The following is a 20,445-nucleotide window of genomic DNA, read 5'->3' on the forward strand; positions in this document are numbered from 1 at the left end:
TATTATCTAGTAACATAACAGTACTTCACATGTTACCTAGTAACATAACAGTACTTCACATGTCACCTAGTAACATAACAGTGCTTCACATATTATCTAGTAACATAACAGTACTTCACATGTCACTTAGTAACATAACAGTGCTTCACATGTCACCTAGTAACATAACAGTGCTTCATGTCACCTAGTAACATAACAGTACTTCACATGTCACCTAGTAACATAACAGTGCTTCATGTCACCTAGTAACATAACAGTACTTCACATGTTACCTAGTAACATAACAATGCTTCACGTGTTACTAACAATCGTACGATGAAAGTGTTTTGAGTTATGAATCCACTATAATCTTTATATTTTGTAAATGAATACTCTATAGACAGTGAGAAATCAAGTGCAGTTGCTAACAATGAATTCTTTTAATAGTAAATAATATAATCTATCAATTGTTTTGGTCTAGAAAATCATAATAAAGGTTGTACGAAATTTTACGATATAGACTATCTTTCTTTTCTTGGTTTATATCCGAGTTAGTAAAATAATGAACAAAATCCAAAAAACGGTTAGTGATTAGAAAGTTCTATTAATAATGTATTCAAGAAGTCTCTTGTCCTCCACACATTTCCCCACAAAACTCCGTTATGACATTTGAGCACGATATTTCTTAGTTCAAATGAAATGTAATATTTGTATCCGTTTTTTTTCTCGAACTAAAATAAATTGTATTAGAATTCTCGAATACGTATCATACTTTAAATTTTATTTAAATACGTACATATGTATGTCACGGCATGTCTTCGCAACATTCTACAAGAAGTATGTTGGCCCATTCTAAGAAAGGATGTTGTTTCCAATGTAACATACGTATATTCCATGTTTCAAATGTTACCAAAACAAAGAGATGCCGTTCCATAACTCACAGTAACATATCTCACACGTTTCAAATGTTACCAAAACAAAGATATGCCGTTCCACTGCTCACAGTAACATATCTCACACGTTTCAAATGTTGCCAAAACAAAGATATGCCGTTCCATAACTCACAGTAACATATCTTCTATGTTTCAAATGTTACCAAAACAAAGAGATGCCGTTCCATAACTCACAGTAACATATCTTCTATGTTTCAAATGTTACCAAAACAAAGATATGCCGTTCCATAACTCACAGTAACATATCTTCTATGTTTCAAATGTTACCGAAACAAATAGATATCGTTTAATGATACAATAACAAATCTTCCAGAAGATTATAGTTTAATAGTAAAACATAATCTCGGAAAATTCCATCACTTCCATCAACTCATTCTGATGTCCTTTTTTGAAAGCTGAAAATTGAAATGTAGCGCCCTCTGCCGTTTCTTCTCGCTTGCGGCTATGGTTGTTGGGTGCAAGGACATCTTGTGATACAGAAGACCGTGTTTGGAGTTCTATTTCGTATTGAACGCCTTTACGAGCGAAGAGTGGCTTACGAAACTTAATTCTGACGTCTTTATCTTTCATTAGCACAAAGTTTACTTTAAGTTCTTCACGAGCCAGACGCTCATCCGGGAACTTGCACGTGCACCGAAGTAACCCTTCGTAACTCGAGTTTCTAACGGAATAATACCCAGTATCCAGTCTAATAGAAATACCAAGTCCTACAACGAAGACGTCCATGTTGGTAAGAGCAAAACGAATTCCAAAAACTCGTAATGGTCGAATGGGTGTGTGAAATGAAATGGGTTTGAAGCGGGTACACACGTAATATTCTGGCGGAGAGGTACGTTTTAAAGTCTCTAAACATATTCCTTGTGGTACAGATGTAATACCAGGCGAGGCAAGATTCATGAATATATAGAAACACTCCTCCTTAGAAAGTAGTCCTGTTTTAGCTGGTCCTTTACTGAAATCCTCAGCTGTCATGGCGAGAAAACGAATGGAAGGCAATATCTTATCCATTACAGTCCTTACGTTCTCGATGGTTGGTTCAAGACCACGTCGCTTTGATTCCTCTTGGGCCCACAGGAAGAGGGCGCTGTAGAGGATCATCTCTGAGTGAAGGTTGAGATGTTTTCTGTGCACAATGATCTCAAGAACAGCTAGACTTACTTTGGAAAAATTCGGCGATGTTAACACATGATATGTTTGTCGGTCGATGATGTTGAGACACTGAAAGACAAGGTGATGTGATTCGAGGCTCAGAGCGAACTCTAAAACCTGGCACACGGTTGTGTGCGAAACGTTTATCTCGATGTAGTTAAAGCATTCTTGCAAGAGATGGGGCAGCAAATATTTCTTGGCGGCCATAGCTGTCAACATGGCGTCTTCGACTCTCTCAAAATTCAGTGCGTCAGTGTAGGCGTATCTGGAAAAGCAGAAGAAGAAATTAGTCCTAAGGTTTAAAGTGTCGGGCTACTTATTCAATCACTGCCTTCCTTCTAGTCAGTAGTACAAATAAATGGATGGCTACATCCGACCCCAAGGATGCATCTGGTCAAGCACACACCTCAAGCTAATGTTGTTGGTAAATACACTATAAACTGGTCTAGACATGCTAGAAACTTTTTTTTTGTTTTTTTTTAAAGTGTTAAGCCTAATGCCATTTTTATTCTAATTCACTCTCAAGTACATTACTGACCTAAACAGTTTTTTGTTTTAAATATAATAAATCAGCAAATATTTAATTTTTGACATCCCCATAGCGGTGATCAGAACACAGATCCACTGTGTGGATTTTGTGCTTAACAAACACAAACAAAACCTAATTTTAAGATAAAAGGCGCTGTTTCTTGGAATTGGTTTGTAAGGTCTTATACAGCTAGCTCATTCCCCAAAATAAAACTCACTGTATTAGTTTATGCGCTTGAAATCCATATTGTTCATTCCCACAGACACACACGCACGCACGCACGCACGCACATGCATATATAAACATACACGTGTTAATATATTTATCTTTTAAACAGTAATAATTTCTTTCTTTATCTATATATGCCTGTCTGTCAACCTTCTATCATGTTGTTTGTGTAAATAAACCTTGGGCCCGGCATGGCCAAGCGTGTTAAGGCGTGCGACTCGTAATCTGGGGGTCGCGAGTTCGCATCCCCGTCGCGCCAAACATGCTCGCCCTTTCAGCTGTGGGGGCGTTATAATGTGACGGTCAATCCCACTATTCGTTGGTAAAAGAGTAGCCCAAGAGTTGGCGGCGGGTGGTGATGACTAGCTGCCTTCCCTCTAGTCTTACACTGCTAAATTATGGACGAAATAAAAAAAAAAAAAAACATAAACCTTACTCGCTTCCATATCTTTGTTCGTCTCTATATATATACGTGTCTGTCTACCTTCTATTTCTATGTCTATATATATTATATAGTATTTGTCAGTTTAAGTGCATTACATATTGTTTTACCGTGTTAATATCAGTGCATTATGTGCTGTTTCATTGTATTAGTTGAAGTGGGTTATGTACTGCTTCTTTGTGTTAGTTGAAGTGTGGTTTGTGCGGTTTTATGGTGTTAGATGAAATGTGGTTATTTACTGTTTTATTCTTCAAGCTGAATTGCGGATACGTGCTGTTTTATTGTTAGTTGAAATGGGTTATGTATTGTTTTATTGTGTTAGTTGAAGTATGGTTATATACTGTTTTACTGTTTCATTGTGTTCGTTGAAATGGGTTATGTACTCTTTGTTGCGTTAGTTGAAGTGGGGTATTACTGTTTTATTGTGTTAGTTGATATGTGGTTATGTACTGTTTTCTGTGTTCGTTTGAGTGCGTTACAGACTGTTTCATTGTGTTTGTTGAAGTGGGTTATGTACTATTTTACTGAGTCAGTTGAAGTGGGTTATGTACTGTTTTAATATATTAGTTGAAGTGTGGTTATGTATTATTTTATTGTGTTAGTTGAAGTGTGGTTATGTGCTGTTTTGAGGTGTAGTTGTCTACTGTTTCTTTTCTCTCAGGCGTGGCACTGCCAGACATTTACAGCATTCGACTGGTAATCTGAGGGTAGAGAGATAAATCCCCATCGCACCAAACATGCTCGCCCCTATCAGCCGTTGGGGCGTTATAATGTTACGGTCAATCCCGCTATTCGTTGGTAAAAGAGTAGCCCAAGTGTTGGCAGTAGGTAGTTATGACTAGCTGCCCTCCCTCTTGTCTTACACTGCGCATAATTCAAGAAACAAACAAATGTTTGCTCTCTCAGATATATCTTATTCTGTAGGTTGTCATTAATTAAGTCTTGTTCTGTACTGTTTAACTGTCCTGTTTCTTTTCTCTCAGATATATCTTATTCTGTAGGTTGTCATTAATTAAGTCTTGTTCTGTACTGTTTAACTGTCCTGTTTCTTTTCTCTCAGATGTATCTTATTCTGTAGGTTGTCATTAATTAAGTCTTGTTCTGTACTGTTTAACTGTCCTGTTTCTTTTCTCTCAGATGTATCTTATTCTGTAGGTTGTCATTAATGAAGTCTTGTTCTGTACTGTTTAACTGTCCTGTTTCTTTTCTCTCAGATGTATCTTATTCTGTAGGTTGTCATTAATGAAGTATTGTTCTGTACTGTTTAACTGTCCTGTTTCTTTTCTCTCAGATGTATCTTATTCTGTAGGTTGTCATTAATTAAGTCCTGTTCTGTACTGTTTAACTGTCCTGTTTCTTTTCTCTCAGATATATCTTATTCTGTAGGTTGTCATTAATTAAGTCTTGTTCTGTACTGTTTAACTGTCCTGTTTCTTTTCTCTCAGATGTATCTTATTCTGTAGGTTGTCATTAATTAAGTCTTGTTCTGTACTGTTTAACTGTCCTGTTTCTTTTCTCTCAGATGTATCTTATTCTGTAGGTTGTCATTAATGAAGTCTTGTTCTGTACTGTTTAACTGTCCTATTTCTTTTCTCTCAGATGTATCTTATTCTGTAGGTTGTCATTAATGAAGTATTGTTCTGTACTGTTTAACTGTCCTGTTTCTTTTCTCTCAGATGTATCTTATTCTGTAGGTTGTCATTAATTAAGTCTTGTTCTGTACTGTTTAACTGTCCTGTTTCTTTTCTCTCAGATGTATCTTATTCTGTAGGTTGTCATTAATTAAGTCTTGTTCTGTACTGTTTAACTGTCCTGTTTCTTTTCTCTCAGATGTATCTTATTCTGTAGGTTGTCATTAATGAAGTCTTGTTCTGTACTGTTTAACTGTCCTGTTTCTTTTCTCTCAGATATATCTTATTCTGTAGGTTGTCATTAATGAAGTATTGTTCTGTACTGTTTAACTGTCCTGTTTCTTTTCTCTCAGATGTATCTTATTCTGTAGGTTGTCATTAATGAAGTATTGTTCTGTACTGTTTAACTGTCCTGTTTCTTTTCTCTCAGATGTATCTTATTCTGTAGGTTGTCATTAATGAAGTCTTGTTCTGTACTGTTTAACTGTCCTGTTTCTTTTCTCTCAGATGTATCTTATTCTGTAGGTTGTCATTAATTAAGTCTTGTTCTGTACTGTTTAACTGTCCTGTTTCTTTTCTCTCAGATGTATCTTATTCTGTAGGTTGTCATTAATGAAGTCTTGTTCTGTACTGTTTAACTGTCCTGTTTCTTTTCTCTCAGATATATCTTATTCTGTAGGTTGTCATTAATGAAGTATTGTTCTGTACTGTTTAACTGTCCTGTTTCTTTTCTCTCAGATGTATCTTATTCTGTAGGTTGTCATTAATGAAGTATTGTTCTATACTGTTTAACTGTCCTGTTTCTTTCCTCTCAGATGTATCTTATTCTGTAGGTTGTCATTAATGAAGTCTTGTTCTGTACTGTTTAACTGTCCTGTTTCTTTTCTCTCAGATGTATCTTATTCTGTAGGTTGTCATTAATGAAGTATTGTTCTGTACTGTTTAACTGTCCTGTTTCTTTTCTCTCAGATGGATCTTATTCTGTAGGTTGTCATTAATGAATTATTGTTCTGTACTGTTTAACTGTCCTGTTTCTTTTCTCTCAGATATGTCTTATTCTGTAGGTTGTCATTAATGAAGTATTGTTCTGTACTGTTTAACTGTCCTGTTTCTTTTCTCTCAGATATGTCTTATTCTGTAGGTTGTCATTAATGAAGTATTGTTCTGTACTGTTTAACTGTCCTGTTTCTTTTCTCTCAGATATGTCTTATTCTGTAGGTTGTCATTAATGAAGTATTGTTCTGTACTGTTTAACTGTCCTGTTTCTTTTCTCTCAGATATGTCTTATTCTGTAGGTTGTCATTAATGAAGTATTGTTCTGTACTGTTTAACTGTCCTGTTTCTTTTCTCTCAGATATATCTTATTCTGTAGGTTGTCATTAATGAAGTATTGTTCTGTACTGTTTAACTGTCCTGTTTCTTTTCTCTCAGATGTATCTCATTCTGTAGGTTGTCATTAATGAAGTATTGTTTTGTACTGTTTAACTGTCCTGTTTCTTTTTCTCTGAGGTGGAACCCCTCTAAAGCTGTCACCTTCAGGACTGAGACACACTGGCCTGATTAGAGGGGGTCCACTGTACATAATTAGGGATTATGTAAACAAAAAAAGGGACTGTGATTGAATGGCCATTTTCAAGGGGTGACCGAATCTGAGGGGTGGGCGCTTAGTCGGGTTCCACTGTATCTCATTCTGTGGGTTGCCACTATCAAATATGCTACTCCGTACATCTCCATTCTGTGAAATACAGATTGTTTTGTCTCTGTAAGTACCTATTATCCAATATGTTTCTACTACTGAATACCTATTAACTTATAGGTTTCGTTATTATGAAACATTTATTCGATAATTAATTTTCTTTTCGTAACAAATTCCCTGCAGGATGCCTTACCCTCAAATATACTTTACCCTGTAGGTTACCATTACCAAATAGATAGTATCCCTTAGTTTCTGTTGTTGTTTCTTTTACGTTTTAAGTAAGGTTTTTTAAACCAGACATATGCTTTCAGTTTTTCCAGTTAGTTAGTATCCAGTAGGTGTCACTACTATCAGATGTGTGGTATAAAAATACATAATTTATAAATTCACAAAAATCCTTACAAGTTCATTTTTTTTTCAATGTTACTGTTTTACCTGAGAAGGTTTTCGAATCCAATTGGAGCAATATCTGCTACACGAATGACTTTAGCCTTGTCTGCCATGTCTCCGTAGAACATAGACTCGAACACAGGACTCGTCATGGCCAGAAGGACCTTGTGACCAACGTACTTTTTGGACGCCGTTGTCGGTCCAACGATGAAGGTGACGTCAGTGAAGGACTTGTTCTGAAGCAGCGAGGACGTACGATGTAGAACTTTTTTGCTGTCCATCTGCCAGTCCTTCATTATAGGTTACATCCTGCCAAAGCAATAGGATGTTTATTCAAATATTCAGTGTCGCTCGTGACTGTCTAAGATTTGAAGGCGAATCCAATTACTCACATCAGTGCTAGTGGAATTTAACACGTAATGCGGATTAAAAATAAACTTTTCTGAGAACTACTGTTTTTGCACATTATCTATTGGGGGGGGGATTGTGGACTCAGTTTTCTTATTAAATTAAAGTGTTATGTGTCGTAATTTGTCACTACCTCAAAGAACCTCTGGTGGTTCTTTTCTTTTATTTACCCAAAAAAAAAAACAATTTCGGAACTCATTTCTCCATCATTATGGCTTCCAAACCAAATTATTTGTTGAACTTTTTGCTTTCAACTGATTGATCATTTTGCAACCTGATTGGTGTTCAGTTTGTCTCTCTTATAATCAAAAGAATAATATAACTGTTGTCCTGTTCTTTCTTAAAACATAAATAATAGTTCAAATGACTAATTTACAAATATAACTTCAGAAGTTTGCTTTGTTTCGGATTCCGCGTAAAGCTACTCGATGGCTACCTGCAATAGTGGTATTGACCGTCACATTATAACGCCCCCATGGCTGAAAGAGCGAGCATGTTGGTGTGACGGGTATTCGAACCCGCGACCCTCAGATTACGAGTCGAGTGCCTTAACCACCTGGCCACGTCGGGTCGTTTGCTTAAGAGGTTGGTGATAAGTGTTTCATTTGAATAAACTGCAATTTCAAGCGACAGGGGTTGTTTTATACGTTTAACACTGAGTTGCTCTGCAAATACTCTACAGATTTCACAACGACGAGAAACCCAATTTGAAGTAAAAATGTTGGTATGGGTATTAAAACTTTAATTAAGTACCCATAATAATGCCCATACCAGCCGTCTTTAGAATATACTCTTCAGATTTGTCAATTAGTACATTTAACTTCCTAGTAAGTGTTTGATATAAAGAGTTAGACGTCTAGAGGAATGTTTCCGAGCATAGAAACTTTAAGTAGGTGTTTAGGCTTAAGAATAACGTAGAAAATGTTTCGATCGTCCTGTCTGATGGTGGAAAGTTATTAGTATGTAACACAGTCAAAACGTTCTCGAAATACAAAAGTACTAAAATAGGACAATTAGGTTATCACGTAATTGGCTTTCACTTAGAAATATGCTTTTACACAGATTATTCGGTAATAAGGTAAATTAATAATAAAAAATACGCGTGGGATTTCTGTTGTGTTGGTTGTCATGGATACGGTGAAACAGTTCAAATCTGTAACCCTAGAATACTTCATGTAGGCTTACACTGCGGTAACCTTGATTGAGTTCATTTGCAACCATATCACGGTGAAAAGCATGCATTTTAATGGTACCCACTGAGTAGTGGAACAAGCTTAGAACAGTGACGTATGTTTTAGTTTGGTCAATAGTATATAAATATTTTAATGATGGTTCCATCCAGAGCGTGACAAACACATAACAAAACTACGTCAGTGGACTGAATTTCTTAATAAGTTTTCAACGTGAAATGGATCTCAAACAACAAAAGAATGGAGTAGTTTGGAAACATCTTAATTAGACGTACTTATTAACACTAGCTTCATAATGTTTGTTCAGAACTCACTCATATCTTCTAGAGTTTCAATTGGTCTGATAGGTTACATCCATTGTATTCCAGAGATTCATATTTGGTTCTTCTCGATAGCACCTTACAAAATTATGGCCTGCACAGCCAGATCAATGGATCTTAAGTTCAAATACGGCCATCCGAGATCATCCATAATTTAGTACTGTTGACCAAAAGCAAGGAAACCAGTCGGTTAGAATCACCAACCGAATAACAGGATTGATCGTCTTTCTATAAAGTAAGGAGCTTGTTCAGTGCTAGAAGTTAATTAAATAACGATAAAAGACTGGTTGTTCTTCTATAAAATTCGGAGCTTGTTCAATGCTAGAACTGAACTAAATAACAATAAAATATTGGTTTCCTTTTTATAAAGTAAGGACCTAGAATTTAACCACATACCGGTACAAGATTGGTTGTCTCTCTCTAAAGTACAGAGCTTGCTTAGAGCTAAAATTCAAGTACGTAATGATATTAAATTACATGAAATGTTTCCATAATTTGAACTAAAAGAAAGACGAAAATCACGTTCCTATGTGGCCGATACAAGTACACGTTAAATATACAGGTACGGTGCAAAATAATTTGCTTGTTTCAGATAGGGCGCTCGACTCGTAATCTGAAGGTTGAGGGTTCATATCCCCATCACACCAAACATGCTCAACCTTCCAGACGTGGGAGCGTTATAATGTGACAGTCAATCCTGCTATTCGTTGATAAGAGAGTAACTCAAGAGTTGGTAATAGGTGGTAATGACTAGCTACCTTCACTCCAGTCTTACACTGCTAAATTAGGAACGGCTAGCGCAAATAGCCCTCGTGTAGTTTTGCGCAAAATTCAAGAAACAAAGAAACTTGTTTGAGATATTCGTTTGAAGCTATAAGGGCTATCTCCGCTCATCGTTTTCAGTTTTGAATTGATACTACAGAAGAAATGTAGTTACATACGCCATAAATTCTTGATTTACCGTAATGAAATACGGGATTTAGTAGTCACTCTTATGAAACACCCTAGGCCTTAAAATGTGGGACCATGAACCCTCGGTTTAAAATTCCAACACATTGGTCACTACGCCATGTCGACCTGCTGGCATGTAATAAGTCTGAGTATAGATACGTATTATGATAGGGGAACCGTAAAACCAACACCAGATGAGACCTGTAATAAATACCAAGCATTTGTGGCTAGCAGGTTTGAAGAGACACATCTAAAGGAAGGATCATAAAGAAAGATCTGGAGCAGGAAGAAAGCGAACCTGATGCTGAGACCCAAAAGGATTTTATTAATACGTCGACAGTTGAGTATCACATAATCAGCTAAATAGGGAATCTTTACTGACTCATCAGAGATCGGATCTTTTCAAAACATGCCAAATTCAACGAACTTACGTGAGTCTTAAAGTTTCTTGGCCTGTCCTCTTGTCATCGTAGGTTTTCCTCTGAACAGATTACTGGGAAATCTAACTAAGTTGAATTGGAATGCTCACAATGAATGAGAAAGTAGTGAACAAAGTAAAATTAGAGTTAACCAGTATTCCTGTATCCATCAGTGTCACATATATATCAGTGACTTATCACAAGTACAATACACTAAAGAACAGGTGATTACCTGTTACAGAAGAAATGCTGCAGAAAGGGTATCCTAACCCATTAGCTACAAGAATTGTTTGTTTGTTTTGAATTTCGCGCGAAGCCACTCAAGGGCTATCTGCGTTAGCCGTCCCTAATTTAGCAGCGTAAAACTAGAGGGAAGGCAGCTAGTCATCACCACCCACCGCCAACTCTTAAGCTACTCTTTTACCCACGAATAGTAAAACTGACCGTCACATTATAACACCCCCACAGCTGAGAGGGCGAGCATGTTCAGTACGCAGGGATTCGAACTCGCCTCCTTCAGATTAGAAGTCGAACGCTTTAACCCACTTGGCCATACCGGGCCACCTAGAAGGACGATAGTTTAAACTTCAGATAGGTCATGCAGTATTGAAGTGAATGCGCTTTTTTTTTTTTTTTTGCTATACAGATGGCTAGCGATGAAAGGAACTCTGGAAACTTCTGAAGTAGAACTCGTCATCATGTATTGTTTTGTAGAGAAACATGTAAATGCTGACACTTGGATGATACAACTGTACACTTTAAAAGGCATCAGCGATTTATATGGCTGAACGTCACAAAGAGCGACCCCAACATATTTCACTGTTGTTTATTGAATAGATGAAGCTAAGACAACCCAGCATCGACACCGAGATTTGAGAGAGAACTTATTATTATTTTATAAGTCTCAGCACCAGAGCCACAGAAAATCTGTCTTTGAGCTTATTCATCGGTAAAAAGTTTAGATACGCCCTCTGTTTACGGTGAATGTAATACGTTGTTTACATTAATTTACAACGTGGTGTTCAAGCTCAAACTCAGTGAATTCAACAACGTGTAAAGGAAAAAAACATGTCATAACTGTTTTTTATTGGATGTTTAACTCTTAATATTGATTTAGGCTTAAAAGCTTTTGTTTGTTTGGGAATTTCGCACAAAGCAACTCGAGGGTTATCTGTGCTAGGAGTCCCTAATTTAGCAGTGTAAGGCTAGAGGGAAGGCAGCTAGTCATCACCACCCACCGCCAATTCTTGGGCTACTCTTTTACCAACGAATAGTGGGATTGACCGTCACATTATAACGCTCCCACGGTTGGGAAGGCGAGCATGTTTTGGCGCGACTCGGGCGCGAATCCGCGACCCTCAGATTACGAAGCGCACGCCTGAACGCGCTAGGCCATGCCAGGCCCTGCTTAAAAGCTAAAAGTCTGTTCTTTCCGACAGAAATTGCGATGAAGTTATAAACCTTATTATGAGGTTAGACACAAATCCTGAATATGCAAAGCAGAAAATCCACAGCCTAAAATCTATTCTTATAATCGTTTGCTGACTTCAAATGTTCTTCTCCAAGTGGAATAACTATCGTTTCCAGATACAATACTTTGTTGAGCGCGTACATGTATTTGAAACTAGGCCTATAGTAAATATTAGTCAACATTTTTATCACGTTAAAACTATTCAGAATTTTGTAGTGCATACTGAAGGGATATACACATTTTGATAAAAGTTAAGACAAGACAACCTGTACACTCGAGATAAATATAGAATAATACATTTTTATTCAAATCAAGGTTTCGCCTTCACGACTTTTTCAGGGTTAAAATACATAACTGTTATGTATATTAACCCTGAAGAAGACGCAAAGGCGAAATGTTGGTTTAATTCCAAATATATTATTTTATATTTATCTGAAGTGTAAAGGTTGTTTTTCTTAACTTTTATGAAAACGTTAAACCATACTTGTGAAGAAATAACGCTTATATCTTACCTTGTGAGGCATATAATATTGGATCTACCCTTAAAATTTATCGCCTGCAAACTGCTTCCACCATTGGTAACCAACTCCTCTGTTGCCATATATTCGGATGATTCGCTCACGTATCTGAATCTGTGTTATAAGTTCAACTTTCAGCCACCTACCTCAACATTGGATAAGCTTTACTGATTGCCATGGAAACGTACTTAGTTTCATTTGGATTTTAGTCTCACATTCTGAAACCGTTTATAAAACGTTTATGCATCTTTACAGGTAACTAATTAAGTTTCATAATAAATTTCTTGATCTCGGAAAAGCCTGGTTTAATTTATCGACTAAAGAGTTCAAATACGATACTAAACATACTAAAAAATATTAATTAGTACACATACATGTGCAGTATAAGAAAAAATGAAAATAGTGTTCTAATTGTGGATACCTTTACAGACCTTACCAAGCCAAAATAATTGTACTTTCCCTTGACATAATAAATTGCCAATCCTTCATGGACTCAAAAAAAAATCCTAACTTCTATTTCCACTGCAAAACTGTAAAGCCACACAATAATATATTTTGCTTTTTTATCCATTCTTTTGTAACACAGTAAAATATATTAAATTAAATTTCAAAAGTGCATTAAATAAGAAAATTCTAAAGATTTGGTAAAAATAAGTTTAATTTATATTTTTTATTCATTCAGCAGGCTGCAGTTTGTTTTAGACAAAAGCCACATATGACTCTCTACTGTGTCAAACGCGTGAAATCAATCCCTTCACATCTGTAAACTTATCGTCGTCCCATCAGGGTAAGGGGGATTCTAAATAGCAAACTACTTATGGTTTTCTTTATTTTTTAAAACTATTAAGTAAATCGTAACTTCTCAATATCGGTAAGGCCCATAGGCTACGGCGGAACGTACCCCTATGTGTTTTCGATAAACTGATTTAATAATCCATGTGTAAACATTAAATCCAGTATGTTGAAAACATTTGTCCGTATTTGTTTTGAATTTCACGCAAAGCTACACGAGGGCTATCTGCGCTAGCCGTCCCTAATTTAGCAGTGTAAGACTAGAGGGAAGGAAGCTAGTCATCACCACCCACCGCCAACTTTTGGGCTACTCTTTTACCAACGAATAGTGGGATTGACCGTCACATTATAACTTTCCCACGGCTAAAAGAGCGAACATGTTTGTTGCGACGGGGATTCGAACCCGCGATCCTCAGATTACGAGTCGAATGCCTTAACCCACCTGGCCATGCCGAGTCGTTCGTCCATGTTGGAAACGAATAAGTTAATCAAAGTAACAGTGGAAACTGAATTATATTAAAAGCAGAATGCACCCATCCCCCCACACTACCTCTTTTTATCATTTCTATTATTGTTATTATTTACCACCAATCAAATAAAAACCCTATAAATAAAAATTGGGAGTCAATTTTCTCCTGAAGAAGAAAGGTCCATATTTCGAAAGCGCTCGGGTTACAGGTTTTTTATTTCAATTCTATTGTTCTTGAAACTACTTGTTTTTTAACATCGTGAATTAACCCACCAATGACATGACACTCTGCTTTCTCATCTCCCCACTAAAAATTAGCTGTATGACGTCACTGCGAGTACGTCATCAATCGTATGTAAGGCATAGCTTAAACACGTGCTTTCTGAGAACCACGATCGATATTTATTATCAGATGATTAAATATCTTCATAAGAAATATCACCTCATCGTTCACGTGCTAGTCATTTCAGTCTATAATTCTTCCAGATGAGAAGACAAGCGAGTATGGTGAGAAACGTTTCTCTTCATCCTGCACGTGGTGGGTTCTTTATTAGCCTAAAGTTCTGTATGTAATTAACCTAAGTGGATTTATTAGAGTTTCTGATAAGGACACCCACGCTTGAATCGCAAACGAGATTACCTGTCAGTTGAACGACTCTAGTAAAACGATTACAATTTTATTTGAAAGAAAATGGGTTCCTGGTAACTTTCGTGCACATTTTCACTTATCCATTCTCATTCTCCGATGAGTCAGTGGTAACTTTATGGACTTTTAATGCTAAAATTCTGTGTTCGAGCCCCTCGTGATGGACAAAGCAGATATTGCACATTGTGTGGCTTTGCGTTGATACAACAACTGATATCTCAGAGCTTCAAGTTTTTTCATTAATACCTAGGGTTCTCTAATTTTATGACATCATCAAGCTTTCTACGTGAACATCTTGCAAATGATAAATAACCAAACTGTTATAAAGGCCATCCCTTTATTAATACATTCAAACGTTACAAGCGTGGCATAAATTTTTTTGTTCATAAGAATACAGAGTTATCTACATCCATTACGTCACTCATAACACCATGTTATCTACATCCATTACGTCACTCATAACACCATGTTATCTACATCCATTAAATCACTGATAACAGCACAAAGAATTATATACATCCAGTGCATCACAGATAACAACACACAGAATTATATGCATCCAGTACATCACTGATAACATCACAGAGTTATCTACATCCAGTAAATTACTGATATCAACATACAGAGTTATTTACATCCAGTACATCACTGATAACATCACAGAGTTATCTACATCCAGTAAATACTGATATCAACATACAGAGTTATTTACATCCAGTACATTACAAAAGGTGATTTTAATACACTGACAGTCCCACAACACTTCACAGTCATCTTTTAGCCAGGTGTTAGCTATATTACACTGCGAATTTGTGAATAATTAAATCTTCTAGTGATACTAATGTAATGACGTTCATTCTGTCTTTTCCCAATCTTTGTTGTTTGAAGTACCACAAGACGTTAATGAATAGTTTGAACAATAGCTATTCTAAGATTTATATCTTTCTTTCAATGTAATTTGTTATTGAAAACCAGAAATCAAGTACAGTTTATTGAAATGAATAAAATTCTTGCCCAAAATGCTGTTTCGCCTTGTGTCAAGAATATATTCACATGTTCTGAGAAAGAAAGAAAACAATAGAAAAATTACACTTCTATTCGAACTAAATAACTGCACACATTAATTTACTGTATCCCTGTTTGTTGGTAAAACAATGTACATAAAGTCTTAAAAAGGAGGAATTATTATATCTTTGTATTGCTTTTTTTTCTTACCCCAGTTCTCTTGGAACTGCTTCTATCCAATTTTTATAGGTTATTTAATTAGCATATAATCAATTTGAAAACAAGTGTGTTTCACGTCACGATAGATTTCTATTCATTTTTCGAAATAGGAGGAGTCATAAAAGCCAAATTGTATTTATCCAGGTACAATAGTTTGTTTGTTTTTTAATTTCGCACAAAGCTACTCGAGGGCTATCTGTGCTAGCCGTCCTTAATTTAGTAGTGTAAGACTAGAGGGAAGGCAGCTAGTCATCACCACCCGCCGCCAACTCTTGGGCTACTCTTTTACCAACGAATAGTGGGATTGACCGTAACATCATAATGCCCCCACGGCTAAAAGTGCGAGCATGTCTGGCGCGACGGGGATGCGAACTCGCGACTCTCAGATTACGAGTCGCACGCCTTAACACGCTTGGCCAGATACAATAGTTCGATTAATGTCTGTCCGATATCACGAATAGTGACAAAGTAGAATGGGAATATTGTGAAACTTTATAGGTGTAGTGAGTGTTTAGATCATCTAGCCTAGAGCCAAGTGAATAAAATTTGTGACGCAAGCCAAAATATCGATCCAATTTTAAACTTAAATTGTTTTTGTATTAAACTTCTTTCTGTTATATCACCAACGTTTTATAATAAAAAATAAACCTCTTTATAAACAGCAATTCTAAATTAAGAACTAAACAAATATGTTTCTAGTTTTGCTGTCTATACGTTTAATTTTATACTTTCAGTTCAGAGAATAACAACAATATTATGTTTGTTTGTTTGTTTTGAATTTTGCACAAAGCTACTCGAGGGCTATCTGTGCTAGCCGTCCCTAATTTAGCAGTGTAAGACTAGAGGGAAGGCAGCTAGTCATCACCACCCACCGCCAACTCTTGGGCTACTCTTTTACAAACGAATAGTGGGATTGACCGTCACATTATACACCCCCACGGCTGGGAGGGCGAGCATGTTTAGCGCGACGCAGGCGCGAACCCGCGACCCTCGGATTACGAGTCGCACGCCTTACGCGCTTGGCCATGCCAGGCCCAATATTATGTTATCCTTTTATTGTTAAGCAACATGGAATGAAAGCCATTGTTTGAATTTAGTGTTACTAAAACACACTGGCTTTACTATATATATTAGGAGTTGTTCACCTAACTGATTTTTACCAATACCTTTCTATGAATACACCACGAATTTCTTTCATGAATAATCTTAATTGTGATTGCCTCACTAAAGAATTTACTGACGTCTGATTGCTTCGACTGCACTTTTCTGCCTCTTTGTTGGGCAAGCTTGATTTCGCAAAATTTATTTATTTCAGTTAGCTCTAAAATATGAGACTAGAGTATACTGTGGGGTGAGGGGTGGTCGTACTTGCTCTGTCATTTTAGACAAGCTATGCGCTAGTGTTTAATAAATAAAGGGTAAGAACGATCAGGGCTTCGATTTTATTTTCACAAGACAAAAACAGTAATTGAAAGTGATAAGTTCTGAGTGAAATTTCATTTTTGTGAAGGGCCTTAGGCCTAATGGCTAAAGTAATTTCTACCACAAGTTTTCTAGTTTCTTATTTTGATTTAGAAAATTTCAAAAGTCTTCATTTATTCTGACGCTATGCAGTTTCTTGTATAACACGTGTTCAACCGTTAAATTAATTTCATTCTAAGTATTCTTCATGTTAATACTAAGATACCAAATAGACTATCAACGTTATGATAGAATATTTTATTCTCAAAATTATAACAATAAGCCTTCTTTAGGAAATTACGAGAATGTGATACCTTACAAGGGTATTTTATACATATTTTTGTAATCGTTTGCCACTCCCTGATTGGTCCCCTATCGCCGTCTGTAGACCACCACCACAAGAGGTTCATAGTCTCCAGCGCCCGGAATGCAAGTCCCATCAACAGATTTTGAAACTTACAACCACAAGTCCCCTGCCTTGAATAACTTTTCGGATTCACGATACTAAAATCAGAGGTTCGATTACCCTCGGTGGACATGGTAGATAGCCCGATGTGGCTTTACTATAAAAACAAATAAACACACAACCACGAAGGTGATAACGAAAACGGGAATAAAAATAGGGGAGGTGGTAGAGGACAGAAGACAGGAACAAAACAGAAAGCAGCATAGTAAACAGCATTCCATATGATAGGGTCTGACAACAAGACTAAGTAAACACAATGTTGATGTCAGAGGACACAACAAACCAATGCGATAGCTGCACATGCAGAGGAAGCAGTAAACTAAAATTATCAGAGGAATGAAGAAAACAACAGAAGAAAACAATGACGGCGACTTGTGTCTTATTAGAAAATAATTACACGATTTCACGAGTCGGTGGAAGTGGATGCAAGCCATGATGAAACATGAGCAGAATGCAGGTTGGTCAGATGATGGTCTACAGACGGCGACAGTAGACCAATCAAGGTGTGACAAGACAAAGCAACCAGGTTTCGGGAAAATTTAGATAAGTAACCTTGTGAGGCACCATGGTGTCATACTCCGACGGATTTTCCCTAACCTAATCAACATTACCTATTGTTGCCTGATTAATATTTTATCGTTGAATTAGTGTCTCCTCATGGTTTACTCATTCTTTTGTTTCTTATAATCCTTATTTTACTTCCATTTCAGCTTCCCCCAGGCACAGCATGATGTTTAATTTGGCGTCCTGGCCTTAAAATTGGGTTTTCTATTGGTACTCTCGTTCCACAACTCTCACAGCAAAATTGTTCGTCGATGGCTTAGATCCTGTGATTCCAGCCCTGAAAAGGTGCCTCTCTACGTCATCGCTAAAATCTAATGTCGAGCCTCAATTAAATACTTTTTATTTTTGCCTAATAATATCTACACATTGACCTAACCTTTAAGCATTAAACTTCACAAATGCCTGTTTATTATATGTCATTTTTAATTTAGGAACTCCCAATTTCGTGAAACATCATTAGTCACTACAGCCGGCCCAGCACGGCCAGGTGGTTAAGGCGTTTGACTTGTAATTTGAGAGTCACAGATTCGAATCCCCATCGCATTAAACATTCTCGCCCTTTCAGCCGTGGGGGGCGTTATAATGTGATGGTCAATCCCACTATTCATTGGTAAAAGAGTAGCCCAAGAGTTGGCGGTGGATGGTGACGACTAGCTGCCTTCCCTCTAGTCTTACACTGCTAAATTAGGGACGGCTAGCGCGGATAGCTCTCGAGTAGCTTTGCGCGAAATTCAAAAACAAATAAACAAACACTGTAGCCAATCAAAGACCACCTTACCTCTACCGTGCTTCTGACGTCACCCCGTGTGTTTTTCCAACACATGCGGGAAACACTTGCCGTCCCTGTCATACCGAGCTCAAGACTCAGTCAAGAACATCTTCCCTTCTTTTCGTTTCTCTTGCTCACGGTTGTTGTTTTCATTTACAGCATTACTTCCAGATATTTAGACAGCTAATAATAATCAACAAATCTTTTTTAAGAAATAATTGATAAAATTACGCTCTAAAACACCCTAAAGGCTAACTGGTATGCATTATAACCTTCCATGCAGCCTATACTGTCTTTCCAGTTCAAGTAGGACAAGACTTTAAATTCGCATGTGGTTTAAGATAAACGACAGTTTCTAAGCACCCCTAGTTGTCTCTCAAGCCCCTTCGGGACTTGTTAGATTTAAAACCAGTATTACTGCCAAGGTTCTTACTTATGTACATGGTGTCGCATCTCCTGAAGAAGACTCCAATCGAAATGTTGAGAATAAAAGAACCTTCCACAGTCTCATCACTACCTCAGTACCACGTTCGTCCCAGTTATACAGATAAATCATGTTTTATCCAGAGCAAAATATTGTTGTAACGTTGTAGTAGTGCGAGAAGCTCAATGAAAGTAGTTTTCTTCACTGGTAAGGCAGATTATATATAGAGATTGGCCTTTCCTTTGTCGAATGAGAACGACCAGTCCCGTGTGCGTGCTAGTCACTATTGATCAACACAACGTTAAATACAGGTGTTAGATTTAGGTACACTTTTACATAGAATGTCAAGAGAGATGGTTACACGAAAACTTTTTGAAGGAAAAAGCCAGTTAATTAATTTACAAACCCAATAGTAGATATCCATCCACTGTCTTAATAGTAACAAACACACTGTGTTTTGTCTGTTGAACGAATAAATATTGTTTTCCTTTCGTGTTACGACATTGTATACATTCCATTCATTTTTAGCGTAAAATTCAGTTAGTAGTTAAATTTAGACGTACTTCCTACTTTCCTTTACCAATACTTCTATTATTAGGTAGACTCATCTAACAGAATTTAAGAATCCCAAAAGTGCACATAAAATACCTAAGTAAGTGGCATCGACCATACGTCAGAAACACACCTCTTTTATACGGCTTGATCAGGAGTCTGAGACTGATGAACCCGAGAAAGACAAAGCTGGTGTTTAAAGTTATAGCGAGTCACCCAACAAGGAAGAACGAGTTGAAAGTACTTACCAGGATCCCCATGATGGTCCAAATGAGAAAACACTAGATTTTTAAAATAAAGGCATCTCTGGAAGTTAACTGAACCACCAACACTGACCTTCTGGTCAATATAAGTTGAACTACATTATTATCATAAAATTTGACAAGTGGAGTCATAAAAGTAATGTGCAGTGCATCATAAAGTTTCACAACTGAAGATGGCATAAAAAAATTGAAAAACGTAATTAAAAAGATGGTGCAACCCTTGTTTTCAGAGTATCAGGTGATTTGATAAAGTACAACGTGCGAACTATATTGTATAAGTGCCACTCGATAACACTATGTGACAAAATTTTTACTTTTTCTTGTTCCCAGACAGAAAGTGTTATTTCCCATTTGCTTATGCCTATAGTAAATGGAAAAGACCTATTTTTCTCTTCAAACTTTGCTTTTGTGACCTGGGAGCGTATAACTAAAACATGATAGGAGACTATATTTGGGGGCTGATACGTGAAAATGATTTACATTATAGTCGCAAATCTCAAAAACTACTCACTTATAAACATTTTTATATAACTTTAGTATA

The 20,445-nt window shown here is 36.8% G+C and overlaps 1 protein-coding gene across 2 annotated transcripts; it reads right to left on the reverse strand.

Annotated features, from left to right (window-relative positions):
• Positions 1-505: 505 nt before the first annotated feature.
• Positions 506-19,996, reverse strand: LOC143226784 (BTB/POZ domain-containing protein 6-like). Of its 2 annotated transcripts, none has more exons than XM_076458196.1 (3): positions 19,890-19,996; positions 7,043-7,306; positions 506-2,346 (listed from the first exon to the last, which is right to left on the reverse strand). In XM_076458196.1, the coding sequence occupies exons 2-3, from the start codon at positions 7,291-7,293 to the stop codon at positions 1,257-1,259; spliced, it is 1,341 nt and encodes a 446-aa protein (XP_076314311.1). In that variant the 5' UTR covers positions 7,294-7,306; positions 19,890-19,996; the 3' UTR covers positions 506-1,256. The 2 variants fall into 2 exon arrangements, with proteins under 2 accessions (XP_076314311.1, XP_076314310.1); XM_076458195.1 differs by lacking the exon at positions 19,890-19,996 and adding an exon at positions 12,269-12,372 and having other exon boundaries at positions 507-2,346.
• Positions 19,997-20,445: the final 449 nt, after the last annotated feature.

The sequence above is a fragment of the Tachypleus tridentatus genome, chromosome 9, assembly GCF_004210375.1.
Source record: "Tachypleus tridentatus isolate NWPU-2018 chromosome 9, ASM421037v1, whole genome shotgun sequence".
Lineage (NCBI taxonomy): Eukaryota > Metazoa > Arthropoda > Merostomata > Xiphosura > Limulidae > Tachypleus > Tachypleus tridentatus.

Coding starts and splice junctions, on each gene's coding strand:
- LOC143226784 (XM_076458196.1), bottom strand. CDS start 7,293: ATGAAGGACTGGCAGATGGACAGCAAAAAAGTTCTACATCGTACGTCC. Junction 2,347..7,042: donor GGATTCGAAAACCTTCTCAG/GTAAAACAGTAA, acceptor CTGCTTTTCCAG/ATACGCCTACACTGACGCAC.